The sequence below is a fragment of the Polyodon spathula genome, chromosome 19 (assembly GCF_017654505.1).
Source record: "Polyodon spathula isolate WHYD16114869_AA chromosome 19, ASM1765450v1, whole genome shotgun sequence".
Classification (NCBI taxonomy): Eukaryota; Metazoa; Chordata; class Actinopteri; order Acipenseriformes; family Polyodontidae; genus Polyodon; species Polyodon spathula.
This window is the reverse complement of record NC_054552.1, coordinates 26,343,664-26,363,774: the sequence shown is the minus strand read 5'-3', so window position 1 is coordinate 26,363,774 and position 20,111 is coordinate 26,343,664. Positions and strand designations below refer to the sequence as shown.

General features: G+C 38.5%; 2 protein-coding genes across 2 annotated transcripts; one reads left to right on the top strand and one right to left on the bottom strand.

The window, feature by feature from the left end:
- Positions 1-6,050: 6,050 nt before the first annotated feature.
- Positions 6,051-12,969, top strand: LOC121294326 (histidine decarboxylase-like). The gene is made up of 12 exons (XM_041217930.1): positions 6,051-6,162; positions 6,964-7,136; positions 7,794-7,907; positions 8,478-8,600; positions 9,056-9,190; positions 9,325-9,468; positions 9,795-9,861; positions 10,138-10,300; positions 10,607-10,697; positions 11,021-11,119; positions 11,245-11,346; positions 12,074-12,969. Exons 1-12 carry the CDS (start codon positions 6,135-6,137, stop codon positions 12,866-12,868), a joined length of 2,034 nt encoding a protein of 677 aa, XP_041073864.1. The 5' UTR covers positions 6,051-6,134; the 3' UTR covers positions 12,869-12,969.
- Positions 12,970-13,128: 159 nt separating this feature from the next.
- Positions 13,129-19,706, bottom strand: LOC121294329 (very long-chain acyl-CoA synthetase-like). The gene is made up of 9 exons (XM_041217934.1): positions 19,268-19,706; positions 18,744-18,899; positions 17,263-17,378; positions 16,902-16,910; positions 16,112-16,306; positions 15,607-15,697; positions 14,970-15,165; positions 14,638-14,827; positions 13,129-13,984 (listed from the first exon to the last, which is right to left on the bottom strand). The coding sequence occupies exons 1-9, from the start codon at positions 19,518-19,520 to the stop codon at positions 13,808-13,810; spliced, it is 1,383 nt and encodes a 460-aa protein (XP_041073868.1). The 5' UTR covers positions 19,521-19,706; the 3' UTR covers positions 13,129-13,807.
- Between the last annotated feature and the right edge of the window lie 405 nt (positions 19,707-20,111).

Below are 20,111 nucleotides of genomic sequence, written 5' to 3'. Positions count from 1 at the left end.
AGGGCGTTGGTCCACCACGTGGGGCCAGTAAAGCCTGTATGCGCCGTGACATAGAGTCTGCCAGCCTCTGGAATTCTGCAGGAGGGATGCGGCACCATTCTTCCATAAGAAAGTCAATCAAATGCCTGGTTGATGGAGGTGGAAAACGCTATCTCAGGTGGTGTTCCAGAATATCCCATAAATGCTCGATTGAGTTCAGATCCGGTGACTGAGAAGACCATGATACATGGATAACATCAGTATCATGCTCATCAAACCAGTGGGCGACCACAAGTGCTCTGTAGGTGGGGGCATTGTCATCCTGGAAGACCCCCCCCCCCCCAGCAGGAAAGGAATGCTGCAACATGGGGTAAAGATAATCACTCAGTACCATTAAGTAGCGATTAGCATTGACCTTGCCTTCTAAGGGAAAGAGTACACCCAAACCATACCAGGAAAATGCGCCCAACGACGTTACGGAACCACCTGAACCCTTCACTGTTGAAACTAAGCACTCGGGGCTGTAGAGTTCTTTAGGTTGGCGCCACACGTGCACTCGTCCATTTGTCGAGAACATGGTGAAGGATGATACATCTGACCACATCACATTTCTCCACTGCTCGATAGTCCATTGCCTGTGGTCTTTGCTCCACTGGACTCGCAAACGTGCATTGCCAGGTGTGATGAACGATTTGTGCGCAGCAACCCGACTATGGTATCCCGCTCTGTGGAGTTCAAGGTGGACCGTTTTTGATGAAACTGCCTGCTCGCGCCCCAGGTTGAAATTTGCAGTCAATTGATCTGCAGTTGCTTGCCTGTTTTGCCTTGCCCTTCGAATTAATGCACGGATATTACGATCCTGGTGTGTTCGCTTCCGCCCACTGTTGTCCTTTGCTGATGATGTTCCATGCCAATCTCACCTTAGACACCGTTACTCTTGAAACATCAGCAATTTGAGCTGTCTTGTTCACTGAAGCTCCTGCCAAACCCGCCCCAACAATCACCCCTCTTTCAAAGTGATTGAGGACTCCTCTTGCAGCCATGCTAGCCATAATTATTTTCAACCATGCCTGTCCAACAGTTTTATACATGACCCTAAGCATGCTGGGATGTTATTTGCTTAATTAACACGAGCCACACCTGTGTGGAAGCCCTTGCTTTCAATATACTCATTTACCCAGGTGTTTCCATTTTTTGTCCACTACCTGTGTGTGTGTCTGTGTGTGTGTGTATATATATATATATATATATATATATATATATATATATATATATATATATGAAATATATATTTATTTATTGAAATGCGGGTTGGTTTGGAGCTGTATATTTAAAACCTTTAGCATGTTACATCTCCCTGGAAAAGAATTTTTTTTTTTTGTGCTAACCATAATTATTTGTGAGTTATTTTTCTTCTGTTTAAAGTTAAGGATACCTTCAAGAAACATCAGTTTCAACAGGAGTTTTCTTTTTTGTTTATAATAAACGTTATATTTTCCCTATAAACAATTAAAGCACACCACAGACCACTGTTTGTGATTTCAAAAAAAAAAAAAATTTCCGTCAAATTAACCAGCTTTGTCATGATGGCTTCACTGCATTTTAAAATGTAAAACTCAGTTGGAAAAATACTTATTTTAATGGTTTTCCTAAAATAAACGTAGTTGTAAAATTAGACAAATATTTTGTCTTTGTCGATGTCTTCTTTGACAGATAAGTCTTTTGGTTTAATTTTGTAACTAAGTTACCTTTTAGTACGAGTAGTTCTGTTAAGAATTAAGCAATGCTTACAACTGTACTGCTACAGGGGATTTCTCTCATCATTTTTCATCTGAACAGCTATATTCCTATCACGGAGGCATTATGATTTCTTAATGCAATCCGCTGTCTTTCTATGTTTGTCTATGTCTGTTTGTCTGTGTGTGAATTCAGATGTTTGGTGAATCTGGTTTCAGTGATTCAAGCTATACGCCACCTTTTAAATGAACCATCTGATATTGTTAAATATTGACCATTCTCAATGCAGACACTACAGTTAGACGTCATGTTTTCGTGTCTGTTAGTTGTTCCAGCAGCTTTTATTTTATTATACATCTCCCTGGAAAAGAACATTTTTCTTCTGTTTAAAGTTAAGGATACCTTCAAGAAACATCAGTTTCAACAGGAGTTTTCTTTTTTGTTTATAATAAACGTTATATTTTCCCTATAAACAATTAAAGCACACCACAGACCACTGTTTGTGATTTCAAAAAAAAAAAAAAAAATCCATCAAAATAACCAGCTTTGTCATGATGGCTTCACTGCATTTTAAAATGTAAAACTCAGTTGGAAAAATACTTATTTTAATGGTTTTCCTAAAATAAACGTAGTTGTAAAATTAGACAAATATTTTGTCTTTGTCGATGTCTTCTTTGACAGATAAGTCTTTTGGTTTAATTTTGTAACTAAGTTACCTTTTAGTACGAGTAGTTCTGTTAAGAATTAAGCAATGCTTACAACTGTACTGCTACAGGGGATTTCTCTCATCATTTTTCATCTGAACAGCTATATTCCTATCACGGAGGCATTATGATTTCTTAATGCAATCCGCTGTCTTTCTATGTTTGTCTATGTCTGTTTGTCTGTGTGTGAATTCAGATGTTTGGTGAATCTGGTTTCAGTGATTCAAGCTATACGCCACCTTTTAAATGAACCATCTGATATTGTTAAATATTGACCATTCTCAATGCAGACACTACAGTTAGACGTCATGTTTTCGTGTCTGTTAGTTGTTCCAGCAGCTTTTATTTTTTTTATTATATATTGTTTTTTTTTTTTTTTCTTGAATATATGACTCACAAAATACCAGTTATTTGCAGGTGTTTTTTTCTGGATATGTGATACAGTGTAAATATATTTGCTGTGTCTTTTCTATTTTACAATTAAACTATTTTCCCTGGAAGCATTCCTTTATTTATACTATTAAATGCTACACTCAATTCTAAATGCTGAAGAAAAACTGAAGTGAAATGTAGGGGTTGATATCTTCTAGACTTTTACAACAAAGATTGAAACAATCCAGGTGGATTCTCTGCTGATTAATGTGGCTTATCCCTTCAAATCAACTATAAATCAATCTACATGTCTCCCCAAAATGCCTCCATGTAATTAAGATGTTAGCACTGATAGACCATAGACTAAGGCAATGTTTGTATGCCACTGATTACTAAAATATATATATATATCTATATATATATAGATATATATATATATCTATATAAAAACCAGCTATGCAAAAGTCTTAGACAGGTTGCATTTTCAACTTTGATGCATTATGGGCATCAATAATTTGCTCAGACTCCACAAATTTTTTCTACTATTATAACAACCTTGACTTGCATGACCCAAAAAAGCTGTCTAACAAGATAATATCCTGAGGATAGAAAGAAGACAAGCGTTGAAACCTGACCGCCAGAACTGGCAGCAGATGGCCAACGATGTCTACCGCTGTCCTTAAGGAGTTACATAAGAATTCTGCATCCTTGTTAGCTCATCCTTGTTAGACAGCTTTTTTGGTCTTCCATTGCTGGGTTTGTCAATTATAGATGATGTTTCTCTGTACTTGTTGATTATGTTTCGGATATCACACCTTGAAAATCGAGTAATGCGAGCTATTTCACTCAATGATTTTCTTGCAAGTCAAGGTTGTTATAATAGTAGAAAACACTAGTGGAGGCTTTGAATAAATTGTTGATGCTCATAATGCATAAGAATAGAAAAATGAAACATGTCTAAGACTATGCTATATATATATATATATATATATATATATATATATATATATATATATATATATATATATATATAGTGTGTGTGTGTGTTCTACCTAAATTAACCAATACAACTGGATTGCAGCAGGTTAAATGTAGTTTGCTTTGGACATGTCTTCCTGCTATCCGTAAGATGTCCTCACTTCAGTTAGTCAACGAGTTACTTACACAGTGTTCATGTCATCTAGGATTGTATTATACATACAACCAGGTACCCTGCAGTAAAACAAATTTGACTGCTGACTGTAGCAGTACATTATTATAAAAATGACTTTCAAATAGACAAGCTGTTATCATTCAGTCTCAGAGGGGCGTTAGTTTTAGGTAACATCTATGGTTTTAGTGCCTTCAGCCGGTTTAAAAGCACTCTTCATAGTGTTCAGTACAGGACTGAAAAAATAACTGGGATCCTGTAGGAGTGAATGTGAGTAGCATGCATACATTGAATCCAAACACTTCACTTGGTCTAAAATCAAACGATTTCAAATAGTTCAACTCTATAAACGAAATAAGATGTATTTCAAAAACACAAATGAGCTCATTAAATCTATAAAGTGACAGAATGAAGTTCAGATGTATTCTAACTAATGTCACCGGTGTCTGTTTCCTTCATTCTTCTACAGTTCAGCTTCCTCAATGCAGACCTTGCTGGCAGTCCAGTTTGTTTATATTACGCAACCCTATTTTTGGGGTTTGGGGGTCCCCTTCCCCTTTGATACCTGCTTGCCAATACAATGCTTGATGGGTCAAAAAAGCATGCCCTGGGTGGAAATGCAGCAGTAGGAAGTTCAAGCACTTGCTCAAGAAGCAACATTATTTAAAAAAAAGGGTATATATATATATATATATATATATATATATATATATATATATATATATATATGTGCTATAGTGGTGCTGATATTTCAAACACGGCGTTTTAAGAAATGTAATTTCCCAAAACTGAAACGATGTCACTTTTCAAAAAAACATATAACTAAAACATTTGTCATTTATTCTCCTGTGGCGGAATACGAAAACGTCAACATGTGTAGAAACGGCGGGATTTATATCTGGATGTTATACCGGTCATAAAAACGAAAAAAAGGTTTGTATGTGGACAGATACAAGTACTAACAACAGAATGGTGCGCCTTACCGCAATTGCCATCTTTAATGTGCCGTAACAAATTTGCATTTTTTTGAACCGTGTAGCATTGCTATATATTTTTTCTAAATTAATTCCTTGAACAGTTACTAAAATGAAGGCCTCGAGGAATAGTTTTTAATTAAAAGACTACGTTATAGAGGTCTCAGCTGTAGAGAGAGTGGCCATGTATAGATTTTCCCATGCAGTGGGCCGACACCGCCACTAAATAAACACAACTCGTCTATATACTATTCATAGATACACTAAAAGTCCATGTTCTTTCCAGCACTGTCTACAACACAATCAATGCAATCATATCATGAATTTAAAAAGGGAGCTGTTGTTTTTTTAGTAGCTTATTATCAAGCATGCCATATATATATATATATATATATAGAGAGAGAGAGAGAGAGAGAGAGAGAGAGAGAGAGAGAGAGAGAGAGATCTGATAGACGTGGACCTGGTACAAAACTGTGTGGTGCATCACTGACTGTCAATCAGTGAATTAATTAATCAATTAATGAATGATCACACACTTTGAGATTGTACCTTCGAGTTTCCTAATGCTCATCGTTCGGTACACACTATGAAGCAGCAGGTTCACAAGTTGTTAACTGTACCTACATCATAAAATATTTTACATACCCATTTTGCTTTGTGTTCACAAAAAAAAAAAAAAAAAAAAACAGTAGTAATTCCCTTTTGAAATCCCCAAACATTTACTCAACTGGCACTTTGTAATTTATTTTTGTTTTGTTTTGCATTTTTGTTTGTTTACAGATTATAGTAAATTAGCAGTTTGATAAATGTAATAGAAATCTTTCTTTTTTTCTTTTTTTTTTTTTAAATCAGCAAAGGGTCTACTTTCAGGTTTAAATTATTTTGGTTTTCATATGCACCTCATTATTTAAACTATCTGGATTTATATTTATTTGAACGTTGAGCTTTAATTAATGAATTAATTAAATAATTAATAATAAAGAAAACAGTATTCTTTAGAAATCAGTGTTTATGGTGAAATACAGTTAGGTCATAGCGGCTCATTTACGTAATATATTTACTGTCCCTTCATGAGGGGAAGCGTTGAACGTCATCAAACAACAATTTTAGAAGGCGTGTTTTAATATTTGCTTATAAAAACTAGTGATCACGGATGACAAATATATCAAGTAAGCGAGTGTTCTACTACAAACACATCCCGAAAGACTTTGAAAGAAGATGCAGTCTGAAGAATACAGCCAAAAAGGTGGGCCACTCTATTGAATAGCGCAGGTGTTTGACTGTGCGGTGAAGGGCTATGTGTTGTTACTTTACTGAGGTTGAAGAATTTAAACAGCTGCAGCATTAAAAGTCGACACATCTAATTTAGAAAAAACGTATGTAGGTAGCTGTGTTATTATATGGGTTATGCACGCATTACATAGTGGGGATTGAATTAAATTAAGATTATTATTTTTTAAAAATTACATTTTAAATTATTTTGTCTAACAGGTTGGGGTGCAGTAGGAGACACCGAATCCGGTTTATCAGCGCTCTTTAACTCTAGTGAGCTTGTTGTGAAAGAGTTACAGACACACCACCAGTAATGCTACAAGTAGTGAAAATCAGATTTTAACTTCAGCGTTTCTTTCAATTATTCCAAAGATCCCTGCAGATGTGTTTTGAGATATTAATTTATTTTAAAAACTTAGGTACGTGAAACAATGCACAAAGTTTATTAAATTAATCTACTTTTTGTAAGTCTGGTAACTGCTTGCCCAGCAGCAGATGGGCCCTCATGGAACCGGATTCACGGCTTAACAGAAGCTCTGCTAAAATTGATCTGACATATTTAATGTAAAGTTAGTGCTGTTGTGCGAGGTGAAGAGGTTTCAAGGGATTTGAAAGCGTCACGTTGTGGCTTGGAGCTGCTCCCTGCAGTAGATTGTTATCAGTCGAATGTAGAACCCTACTCTACAATCGGCTCAAGTAACCTGACCATTCGTTTACTTGGGTATTTTGTTATAATCCTCTGTTCAAAATGAGTTATTCACATACTGTATTGAAGGTAAAGAACTTGTCGACTATATTGCCAAATACCTGACCAATATCAGGGAGAGGAGGGTCCGTCCTGACGTGCAGCCTGGTTACATGAGAGCGCTCCTGCCTGACAGCGCGCCCACAGAGCCTGAGGACTGGGATGAGATTTTCAAGGACATCGAGAACATTATCATGCCAGGGGTAGGAGCTCTCTGGGAGTGATTTCTCTACTTAACTGTATTTTTATTAATTATACTGAATACTTGTTTTAAACAGAGTGTTATTAGCGCTAGCATTATTATCTCTGCTGCTTTGCTTTTCTTGTTCAATAACTCTTGGTCGTTTTTTGTTTGTTTTTTGTAAATTCTGAAAGCAGATCTTTCAAAGACAACGTGGAAGACAAAGACAACCTGTTCACTTTATGTGATGTAGTTCAACCCTTTCAAGCATGATTTTTTTTTAAATAGCTAAAAAAAAAAAAGTAGTTTTTGGACACAATAAATATATTTTTAATTGAAAATATTTTCCTCCACCCCCCCCCCCCCCCCCCCCCCCAATTGCTTTATATGCCATCTTCACGAGGCTCTTCTGTGCTGTGTGCAAGGGTTCAAATCACTTCAAGCCAGAAATAATATATTTAAAAAAAAGTAAAAAAACGTAGAAAACAGGGTGTGATTCAAACACTTTCTCAAAACTGATTTACACTTATACATTTCTGGTTTCAGAGCCTTGAAGTTATTCTGGCTCCTCCCTGCCCCCCCAAACAAAAGGCCCCAAAGGTTTTGTGACTTAACCTTGTTCCATTATTTTTCAGTTTAAGCTTCTACTTACTGTTGCAATGTGATTTCACTGTTGCAGATTGTACACTGGCAGAGTCCTCATATGCACGCCTACTTCCCCGCTCTCACCTCCTGGCCCTCACTCCTGGGAGACATGCTGGCAGATGCCATAAACTGTGTGGGATTCACCTGGGTAAGACATTGTTTATTGACTAGCTTTGTCCCAGTTCCTGGTTTTCCGAACATCCATATTTTTTACTTTTTATTGATGGACCTGTGCCCGATGAATGTGGGAGGGAGGTACAGCCCTTATAACAGGTTACCACAGTACAGTTGGACAGTAATTCATGATTATATTACATACTTACTGTAGTTTAATATGAGTGCCATACTTTTTGTTGTGTTTTACCATACCTCCCTGGGCTTTACAATGCTTCCCTATTCTTTATCATGTTTTCACTGTGCTTTATAACACTTTCCTATGCTTTTAATACAGAAAAATTTTATAAGGGAGCTTTTGAGTCAATTGGTAGAAATGTTTTGGATTCATTTTTTATTACTTGTCGGGCAACCTAAAGTAATTTGTTTAAATTACTTAAATGAGGCCAACTTTTGCTAATGCCATATCAGAATATTAATGATTTAATAATTATGTAAAACAAGCCCACCCCTCCCCCTATTCCGGTAAGCTCCGAGAGACTGGTCCACAGTGCCCATTCCTTGGTTGAGTTTGTGTTAAACAGACTGCACTTGTTGTTCCCAGGCCTCCAGCCCAGCGTGCACAGAGCTGGAGATGAACGTGATGGACTGGCTCGCTAAAATGCTGGGACTCCCTGAACATTTCCTTCACCATCACCCAGACAGCAGGGGAGGCGGAGTCTTACAGGTACAGTACAGTATGTGCCACTCTACTGCAGAGCATAATGAACCTCACATATTGCTTGTTGTGGGTGTGAGGGTGGGGAGCCAGCTAAATATGTTATCCTGATCCATGGACTTCAATCAATCATGAATACAGAAGTCAAGCAGGTGAATGCTTCATGTGGCCATGATAAGGGTCCCTAGTGGCTTCACTAAGTAGAAATACTCATATGAAGAGTTCAGGGTGAGTCATGCAGGCTAAGTTGCCAATCTTGGCTTGGATAGTTCACCTCACTGCACTTCAGTCACCACTAGTGACCAGGCAGTTATTAGTTTGGCTGGGCTTTGTATCCCGGGTACAGAGCTTGTTAAGGTTCAGAGGGTGGAAAGATATGATTGGCTTGAGAGCTGGGAACTGAGGTTGCTCTTCAATGCGTTGTCTCACTTTGTGCATGCGTGTCGTCTTTGTGTCTTCTCCAGAGCACTGTCAGTGAGTCCACACTGATTTCCCTGCTGGCTGCTAGAAAGACAAAGATCCAGGAGATGAAGGTGTATGAACCAGAAGTGGACGAATCCATTCTGAATTCCAGACTGGTCGCCTATGCGTCAGATCAAGTGAGACACTGGGAAATACAGATGACTAAACAGTATTAATCACTGTACTTGTGCTGTGTGTTGGCAGTATAGTAGCGCAGCTCCAGATATTTTTGTATTATGTTGAATGAAAAGGCTCTTTTGTTCTTTCGAAGGCACATTCATCCGTGGAGAAGGCTGGCCTAATTTCTCTGGTGAAAATGAGATTCCTGTCAACAGATGACCAGTTCTCCCTCAGAGGAGAAACACTGATGGCTGCTATTGAAGAAGACAGAAAGGCAGGCCTTATACCAGTCCTGGTATGCCACCGTTTCAAACAAAAACGCCACTTATTGACTGTCATAAAGCCAAAAAATAAGAAGCACTTTATACAGTGAAGTTCAGGAATGAGCATACAAAGCAATACTAAGTTTAACCACTAGATGGCAGTAAATAAACAAATTTAATCCTATATCGCACACTTTTTCGAGGTCATCCCAAAACAAGTCAGATATCAGAGACCAGCGTGAGTACCCTGGGTCATATTTAGTATCCCATGCTTGATCTAGTTGTATGGTGTTGCGTAAGTGACTGTGGTTATGTACAGTAGATAGTGAAAGATTGATCTCTTTTTGGTTCCTTTCAGCTTTGTGCAACTTTAGGTACCACTGGCGTTTGTTCCTTTGACAGCCTTTCAGAGCTGGGACCAGTATGTAAGTGAATTTAGTAATACATGATTTTCTTATTTGTTACTAGTTGCTTCTCACAATATTGATTATGAAGACACTTTAAAATGCTTTCCCTATCTGGAGTTTTACAATATTTTAGACAGAAATGCACTGGATAGACCCACATATAATATATAATTGAATAAACTCAAATGTTTTACAACTAACCCACAATGCAATACTTCATGCAGGCACATAAAACATTGTCTAATACCACTAGAGTTGGCCTGACAGAACCATTGTTTCTTATTTTTTGACCAGGCGCCAGTGAAGGTCTCTGGCTACACATTGATGCAGCCTATGCAGGGACAGCCTTCCTCTGTCCAGAGTTCAGGGTTTTCCTTAAAGGAATCGAATATGCAGACTCTTTCGCCTTCAACCCTTCAAAATGGATGATGGTTCATTTTGACTGCACAGCATTCTGGTGAGCAGTCTAGTACTGAACACTTTTCATTGCCAGATATCACACCCTATAGCATAATCACACCTTTTCCTGAACTTAACTATAACAGTGCTTAAATAGCTTGTTTGTAATTTTGATCACTGACATGGGGGCCAGTCAGATTTAAGCTTGTGTCACTACAGGGTTAAACTACCAAATGAGGCCTGCTTTCTGAAAAGCAGTATGCACTGTGGAAGACTATGGTAAACAGACCAGGAATACTGCATACAGAAGCTGATTGTGAGCACAGCACTTTAATAGTTCTGTTCTGACTAATTGTTGTTACAGGGTCAAGGATAAATACAAGCTTCAGCAAACTTTTAGTGTCAACCCTGTCTACCTCAGACACGAAAACTCAGGAGCTGCGACTGATTTTATGGTACAGTACAGAAATTATTTTTCTCAATGTTTACATTTTATCTTGTAGTTTAGTATTTGCTATAGATTTTACACTGAACCTTTATCTAACCACAATCGACATTCGTTGTGGTAACTTTTCATTATCAGTTTATATTTTATATGCCTGCAGTTTGTTTTCTTTTCCCCGAAGCTTTCAAACACCAGCTAAATGCCAGTGCTGCCCATTTCCAGAATTTCTAACAGAGTTGTAGTTTCCTTTACTGTGAATGGATGACGCATCCCAAGTGTGGCATGCCATTGAAACCCGTGGGCCGTTGCTAATGTTCTCTCCTCCTTTTCCAGCATTGGCAGATTCCACTCAGCCGCAGTTTTCGCTCTCTAAAGCTCTGGTTTGTGATTCGCTCGTTTGGAGTCAAAAACCTTCAAGCACACGTTAGACATGTAAGTTGGAAATGGTCACCTCTAATCTGTGGGTTACTGTCTAGCATGAATTGTAGAATGAGTCTTATTTTATCTGACACATTATTTTTAATGAATTTAAAGACAGGCTTTTTTTTCCCCACTAGGGTACTGAGATGGCAACGCTTTTTGAGTCCCTGGTCAGAAAGAACTCTGATTTCGTAGTTCCTGCTGAAAGACACCTTGGTCTGGTTGTGTTTCGCCTAAAGGTATTTGTGGGTTTTTAGTTTTTATTTCACAAAAAAAGGTAATATGTGTTATTAGACTGTGGCGCTAAAAGTAAAGTTCAGTGATAAAGACTGGCTTAGCCAGAGGTGTTCCTTTTCATGAAGACATAATGTGATTAGCAGAGCAATGGCTCCACCCCTATCAAAATAAATGAGGTTCCCTTTAAAAAAAAAAACTTAAATATGCCTTTTGTAGGTAATGTTTCTCACCAAAAGCAGTTTATTACACAGAAAAGAGGAGTCTAACAGCATCACAGTACAGTGAAACTTAAAGTACTGGGTGACAACTCAACTCAACAGCAACTCAACAGCACTGGAAATCACAAAGGATTTCTCTTTTAAAGTTCAGTTTTATAAAGGCAATAAAACAAGCGTTCATTAACAGTCATATACCACAATCTTATCCAATAGTAGCTAACTAATTGTCATACTACTGTCTAAACAGAAAACATTCTCTAACCCAAAACCGGCTCTAAGAGGTTTCCTTTTATGAGGCTCTAAAACATATTGCAAAGTTTTGTGACTTTATGGAGAGACAAACATTAAGAAACTTTAATAATCTAATTCCCCCCCAGCCCCGTGGTAGTGTTTTGAAACATAAGATGTGAATTGATTTAAACCAAAGAGAGTCAACCAGCATAGAGTGCCCAATGTCAACATCCTTACCAACGTTCAACGAGAGGATTTAATTTCATCTCTCCTTAAACAGGGACGAAACAGCCTGACAGAAGAGCTCCTGAAAGAAGTGACCAAATCGGGCACCATGTACCTTATCCCAGCTGTTATCCGTGACAAGCTGATCATTCGCTTTACTGTCACGTCACAGTTCACAACCAGAGAGGACATCCTCAGGGACTGGAGCATCATTCACCACACTGCCTCTGCAATACTCAGCAGACACTCAGTGGACCAGGCTCCTGGCGATGGCATCAAGAAACCCCAGACTAACAGTAATGATACTACTGTTAGGGCTAATGGGCTTTCTAAAATGTCAGCTGCCCCAGATGCAAAAACATTCAGAGCAACAATGAGATACTCTGTAAGTGAACCAGAAGGGGAGGCGTACTTGGCTAACCCAAGCACTGAAGATCTTCTAGACCCCTTTCATGACACCTTCCCAGCGGAAGTTCACAGTGTCAATAAATTCTATAGTCACCTAGGTCTGCAAGGCAGGAAGACAAGTGTCCGCTCTCTGAGATGTAACAGTGAGCCTCTTAGCAGCCTGAAAGACTTGAACAACCTCAACCTCCTGTCCAATGAGCCGACTGTTAAGAACGGGTCTCGCAATAAAGACAGCTTCCCCTCCCAACTCCCCGAGAAAGCGATTGTGCTTGAAAAAAGTGCCTTAAAGAAGCTGACTAAGTATTACAGCGTGCCAAGCTTTTCACAATGCGGTATTCAGCAGCCCTGCTGCCCTTTACAAAGTTTTAGGACATTTAACAAAACATGGTTCACATGCAACCCAGTGCATTCTGCTCTGACATGCCTAACACACCAAAGTTAATATTGCATGCCACTATGCATTTGCTGATGTGATAGAATACTATAGAAAATAGAATTATATATATACACACACACACACACACTTACCGTATATGCCTATATTGACAATAAATAGCACTGTTTAAAGGCTGTTGTGTCTGCTTCATGTGTAAAAACAGGTATTAGAAAAAGGTGTATTGCGAAACACAAAGTTTGTTGTACACATAATCTCGTGCATACTTAACTATATTTTCAAAATAAGTGATGTTCAAGTCATTTTAGTATTCAGAAAAGTCTCTATTCCATTTAATGTAATGCTTGCTGGCTTACAAATCACTTTGCAGGAATTGTTACAATTTTCAAACACAAAGCAAAATATATTGTAAGTTAAAACTAGTACACAAATAGTTACTTTATATCTGCTCAAAGGCATTTTGTAACTTAGCACCGGACCGTGTCATAACAACATTACACACTTGAAGACAAATACTGTATTTTCTTCTCTTTGCAAAGAAGTTGTTTTTCTCCTTCCCAAAACCTAGGTGTTGTTAAAAACACCCAACGCCCCTCTGGGTTTTCAGTGTTTTTGTGCAGGTTGTCTACAGGTTTACTTGTCAGTCAGCATAGTTCAGAATTAGTGGTCTTGTGCCCTACAATACTGTCTCATACATTCTTTGTACATAAGCGTTGCTGCACCAAAGGACTTAAAACTATAAAGAGCCATGCACAATGTATAAATATATTAGAGGTCATGCTGCAACAAAAGTATGTAAAACTGGAAAACTGACTCTCTCATTATGAAATAACCACAGTACTAGATTTCATGTACAAGTGTAGTTGCTACTGATGGCATGCAAAGGGGACGATGGAATAAATTATTTTATGAGCCCAAGTATAACAGAGGGCATAATCATAATTGAATAATCAATCACACTTAATGGAGTCAGAAATGTGATCAGTCTCATAGCCTAACATGTTTTGAAATGATGGCGTTATACATTTCCTGAGTCATCGGTACATATGTCTTTTCATTTTTATCCAGAAAGTACAGTGGATCCTGGACTATAGCTGGATTAAAACCCTCTCCTGCTAATTCGACTTTCAACTGTTTGAATGTTCCAGTGACCTCCAAAGAGTCCTGTTGTAAAAAAAAAATCAAACAAACAAGACAGTGGGTCAGAGGGAAAGTGTGCTTCATTTGTTGCGCTGACCTCACATTACTCCAAGCCAAATCAATAAATCTGAATGCACTGTCCTGGGTCTGTATTAAAAGTCTCTCTGAGGCATCTCACCAGCAGTTCAGTGGACACACATACATTACGATGCTGCATTATGAAATGGGAATAACCTGCATAATCCCCATACTGTACACCATCTGATTTGTTATGCTTAATAATATGTCCACATACCTAAAAAAAGTAGACTGCAGGAGACTGAGGTGTCCTAGCTGAGTCAAACCCATGTCATTGTTATTAGTATGCAGCTCTGGGTCCATACCAGTCACAAGCCATTTAAGCCTGCCTTTTTCAGTGTATATACACTAGCATGGGTTCAGTGAAAAATCCTTATCCCTGAATATAAAACCTTGATCATTTTGTTACATTGTGGTCACTCTGGAGATCAGACATGCAATAAACTTTAAGTAGTGTGTATAGGGTATTACTGTTGCGAAGCCTCTCACTTTCAATAACTTATATAAACCATGAACAGCTTTTAAAATACACCTAAACATTGAGTTAAACATTTTAGCTACCATAGCTGTTACTAGCACAGATGTTAACTGAATCTAACCTGAATTCTAAGAAAGCGTGGTCTAGCATAACTGGGCAGATAGCAGACAACGTGGCTGTAGATCTTGTCACACTCAAGTTGTTTAGCCTCCTCTAGCTTCACAGCAGCCATTCCTATTCGCCCTTCATGATCTGCAGACAAAAACAGTGATACGGAGACTTCTGTGGTGGCCACGTTCTCCCCCTTCCATCTAAAAGAGAAAAGAAGATAATTGTCAAATGCCCTATACTGAATAAGGCATAGTTCAAATCACTTGTCCGCTTTATTTTATATGAGTCTCACCTCAGAAATGTATATTTGTTTTGTTGAAGTCATGTATGGTGGTGCCTCACCTGAATGTGTCTCCAATCCTGTCTTGAAAGTACACAAAGTTGTCCTGGTCCACCATCAGCAGGTCCCCGCTGTTGAAGTAGATGTCTTTCTTGAAGACGTCTCTCAGCTTCTTCTTATCAGTTTGCTGCGGGTTTCTTGCATATCCATTAAAAGGAGCTATTCTGGTGATCTTTGTTACGAACAGGCCAGTCGCCCCTGAAAAAAAAACACAAACACCACAAAAAAAGATAATTCTGAATTATATGCATAAAGTATACAAAACTACCGACAGTACAAAGAATAATAGTAAATTATTGGTTAGTGGACTACATTTGTACAACCTTAATCCTCTAAAAAAATATATAATATAAGTTCAATTAAGAATAACATTGTAGGAATCAGTGGGTAGGCATCGTATACACACAGTTACAATCCCTAGTACACCTTCTGCCACATCATTTTCCAGTACACTTAATATAAAACTGACAAACAGTGGTGGTATATGCATACTTGTTTTTTTAAGTAATCTGTTAATTTCAGCAAAAAAAATGTTAAGCGTCAATAGCCTACAATAACTCTATTTAGCCTTTACCTAATCCTGGCATCTGACTGAACACAGAGAGTACCAAGGCTGGCATTGAGAAGTTAATAAATTACCTTTGGGAGCCGGGACACAAAAACCTTGGGAGACCCGAACAGGCTTTTCTATCTCGGTGTCGTACTGAATCAGCTCGTAGGGGAAGAGTTTCTAAAACACAATTTAAAGCCAAGAGCTTATGATTAGTGGAGGAGCAGGGGGCAGATCACTGAACAAAACAAACAGAAGGAAAAAAAATAGTTATTTAGTAGCTTTAGATGGGAAGGAGGGGATGACCTTCAAAATGAACTTCGTTCAAGTAGAGGTTATCTATTACAATATATAAACCTGTCATTTTGTCCACTTCTCAGTCTCTGAATTCCTGCTTTTAAACTGGGCAAGGAAAAATCTCCTCTTTTAAAATAAATAAATAAATAAAAAGAAGAAACAGTAGAATTTTGTACAGTAGTTTCTGTTGCCATATGCCTTTTTTGGGTTTTCTGAAAGTGTTGTAAACCAATATGCATTAAAAAAAAAAAACATTTCTGATAAAGTGACTAAAATAGGGCTGTATTTAGTTCCTACCTTGTGAATAAACATCTCCCGTCCAATAGCACCGACCTTTCCAACATAGATGACGGAGCTCACATTCCCCTCAGTTGCACCGTAACATTCACAGATTCGAATAGCTCCAAAACGCTTTAAAAACTCCTTCCAGGTGTCTGCTCTGGCACCATTGCCAAAAGCAAGCCTAACCTTGTGATCCCGATCACTGTCTTTCTACAGGAAAGGAGGAAAATGGCAGTGTTGAACAAGGTAAGATGTATCCAATTCAATGGTGTATAACTACTAAGCTCTCTTCTATTTATTTACATTTCTACACACCAGGACACAGGGCACTGAGGAAGACACTAGCTGAAACGTTTGTCTACTTCACGTACTTTATTAAAAGCTTTACCATATTTTTAAGTGTTTTTAAGTTATGGGTGCCCTCTATACTTAACCCTTCGAACACTCTCAATAGCTTGTCCAGACCACATTTTATTGCAATTGAGTACTTCTCTAAATATATCCAAAACTAAAATAACATACAGAAAGACAGTTGGACAGATATAACAGTCTCCAAGGCACCCGCTCCAGTCTTTAATGAATAAGCCCTAAGCAGCTTTACAGAAAGACTACATTAAGATAATTTATTCATTTTAATATCTGACACGGGGGGTGGTTTCATAGCCCCAGGTTAACCTTAATGACGGACTTCGTTACTATAATTAATATGAGATAGTATAAAAGTAGGGTTTATCGGGGACTGTAAAACCTTATGTTAGTGTATTCTGCTCTACTGTTCTGAGCAGAGACATCTTTCCTTTGTCACTTGAGCAGTCTGTAGTCCGCTAGTATGAAAGAGCTAATTTTTTTGGTAATAAAATCTATGTTAGGGTTACAAAAAATCACAGACAAACAACTTACATGGTTCAAGTTTTTTGGAATGAACAGATGTGTTTCTCCTTTCACAAAACAGCACTCAATTCAGGACTGGTGAAAAGGTTTTGACAAATATGCCACCAAACAACAAAGTGCAGCTTCAGCTCGTTAGAAAATTGATCCACATTTTATAGATGGCTAAATTGGAGCTCATGTCGTATGCTATAACTTTATATTTGGCTTGTGCCTGTTCTTGTGATGATTTCTTGTGATGTAGAGCCCTGCCTGGGACTTGGAAGTATCTTTGGAACGTTGCAGAGATAGCGCAGCACCTCTCCGATGTACTGTATAACCGTTACATTGTGCTTCCGACAGTCATCCCAAAACTGAGAGGCTGAAAACTTGCGCCCTAAAACAATGGTTATACCTGGAGAAAAAGAAAAAGTAGTAAAATGTTTTCATGAAATAAACCAAAATGAGAATTAAAAGCAAAGGCTCTTCGAACTAAATCTGGGGCAACTTGGTTGAACTTTCTTTTGAACTTTAACTTAAGCAAGGTAATTATTGATAAAAATTGGCACAAGAGATATCTGTACCTACGCTCTGAATGAATCACAGTTGGACTCTGCTCAGAAAAGATATGAAAAAGTGTAATTTGCAGACAATTTAGATGGCATACTTAAAAAAGGTTAAAAGACACCAACTGAGTAATCTGGCTGCTCGCTATTTATAAGACAAGTTTCTGATATATCACTATTAGAAATGTGTACACAATGAAACTAATATTATTACCTTTTTTGGCAGACTCCCTTATCCAGGGCGACTTACAACTGTTACAAAATATCACAGTACAAAGTATCACATTATAAAATATCACAGGACAGGACATCATAATACAGTTAAGAACAGTTATGAAAGTAGCATAAAATAAATTCAAGTAAGAGCAAAATAAAGCACACAGTACATTAAGTAGTGTTCCGCATTTGCGGTTTATTCTGAATTTTAGCGATAAAAATACAGGATTTTTTTTTAAAACACTAGTTGGTTTTTACTGATTTATACCCGATTTTTGTCTATTATGCAATATTTTCCCGGTACTATTTTCTAGGAAATACACAATATTTTGATTAAAATGCGGTTTTATTTTGACTCTGACATTCAGGGCTGGCTTAATCATATAGGCAGAACAGGCGGACGTCTAGGGCGGTAAAAAACGGTACATAATTACATTTTATACTTCACATTTCTTTAATCGTCAAATGTTAAACATCTTAGATCGTTGTTTTTTGATGTTGATGTTACGGAGCCATATCATGAGCAGTGGTGTACCGTAGTCCTAAATCTGGAAGTACCACAACGCCAGCGTGGTGGGTGGTGATCATGCAGATGTGGCGTCACTAGAAATCTGCTCTCCCCTAGGAACAGGCTCTTGGTTGTTGAGCCTGTTGCTAAACAAAGAACGTATTGAAGTTTCTTGCATATTCAAATGTGGGTGGGGCATTATTGGATTTCACTTAATTACCCTGACAACGATTCTTATAAAAAGGATGTTGCTAATACAGGATAATCTAAACGTTTTACCTGTTTTATATTTCTGAATTTTTCCGATGACTGTCCTGGAAATCACTAGATTTGTAGCTAGTTGCTTTTGACAACAAATCTCGCCAAGTCAGCCCTTAAAGTCATAAGACTTTGGATATTATTGTGTCTGGAATATGCACAAAACATGACAGACAAACTGAACAACAAAGTTCAATAATCCCTTCCACATGCGATATGAAGAAGACCACACCTTTTCCTAAGGCTCCCGTCAGTCCCATCAAAAACCCTGAGCTGTGGTAGAGAGGCAAATTAAGGTAGAGGACATCTTCCGAGTTCACGCCACAGATGTGAAAAAAAGCCGAAGCCCAGACCCATTCCTGTGTTATGACAGCAGCCTTGGGAAGGCCTTTGAAAAAAAAACAAAACTGAATTAAACATAGCAATGATCTACACTGATGGTTAGCGTCGACCCTACACAACGTTTAATACCGTACTCGAGAACCGGACTGGAGAGCACCTCAGGGGTAGTCTCGAGTCCGGTTCTAAATTAGATCGCATCAGTTTGTTACGCTGCTAGGAGCTGTAACCAGACTATTTTAATAGTGTTTACACGTTAAGCCCAACTAAATATGAAACGGTGCTTCAGTGTGGACGCTTTGAGCTGGGTTAATTAAAACGTTTGTGTATGGTTCTCGAGATCGGTTATGTAGTGTGGATAATAATATGCATTTAATGGTCACACTTTGCTCAAGCCTTGCTCGAACATTTCCTTACCTGTTGTGCCAGAGGTGTAGATATATACTGCAATACTTTTCATGGTAACATTGGACCTCAGAGACACTGGTAGTGGCTGGTCAGAAGCCTGATGAATCTTGCCATTAAGGCTTTCGATCCCCGGTGTGGTGGACTCTTCACTCAGGATAAAAACAGACACTTTCTGCTGTTGGAGCGAAGGAAGCACGTCTTCAACAGCACCTTTCAGCTCTGTCAATGAAAGCAGAAGAATAAGAATGCAGAAGACAAACATTCTCTCTCATATTCAATCATAAAATAAAACAGTATACATGTGTTTTCTCTTGGAGCCATCAGTGTGTAGTTTAACAGTAGGCGGTTATCTGGTTGTGGATTCCTCTGACCAAATCTTCTTCTTCTTAACGTGTGCTGTTCTTGCGCAGCCAAGCAACTGTTGAATCAACAGCTGTGTGTAAAGCACGGAGTCCACCCGGGAAACTTGTCAGCGGGCAGTCCTCCACAACATGAAGCATTGTCTGTTTCTGCTGTTTCTGCTGTTTCTGCCCACATGAGCAGAGTGGGCTGTCTACGAGGCCCCAGTTATAAAGACACGCTGCACACCGACTGTGACCAGTACGATATCTATTGAATAAAGTCCAATCTTGGCGTGGCAGGTCAAAGCCGGGCGGGCTGTTTGTTGGGTCGGCAATGAGGAATTGGTTGCGAGTGTCGCTCTGGAACCACTCCTCTTGCCACTGGATTGTTGAAGACCAATCAGGGTCAGGAAGTGACAGCCAGTCTAGATTCCAGATGCACCTTTGGTGGATGGAGGATAAAGTCATGCAATGGAAGTGCCGGGTCATCCTGGATCTTGTTGACGATTTTG

Coding starts and splice junctions, on each gene's coding strand:
- LOC121294329 (XM_041217934.1), bottom strand. CDS start 19,520: ATGTTTGTCTTCTGCATTCTTATTCTTCTGCTTTCATTGACAGAGCTG. Junction 18,900..19,267: donor CTACACCTCTGGCACAACAG/GTAAGGAAATGT, acceptor TTTTTTTCAAAG/GCCTTCCCAAGGCTGCTGTC. Junction 13,985..14,637: donor CACGCTTTCTTAGAATTCAG/GTTAGATTCAGT, acceptor TTTTTACAACAG/GACTCTTTGGAGGTCACTGG.
- LOC121294326 (XM_041217930.1), top strand. CDS start 6,135: ATGCAGTCTGAAGAATACAGCCAAAAAG. Junction 9,469..9,794: donor CAGGCCTTATACCAGTCCTG/GTATGCCACCGT, acceptor GGTTCCTTTCAG/CTTTGTGCAACTTTAGGTAC. Junction 11,120..11,244: donor TTCAAGCACACGTTAGACAT/GTAAGTTGGAAA, acceptor TTTCCCCACTAG/GGTACTGAGATGGCAACGCT.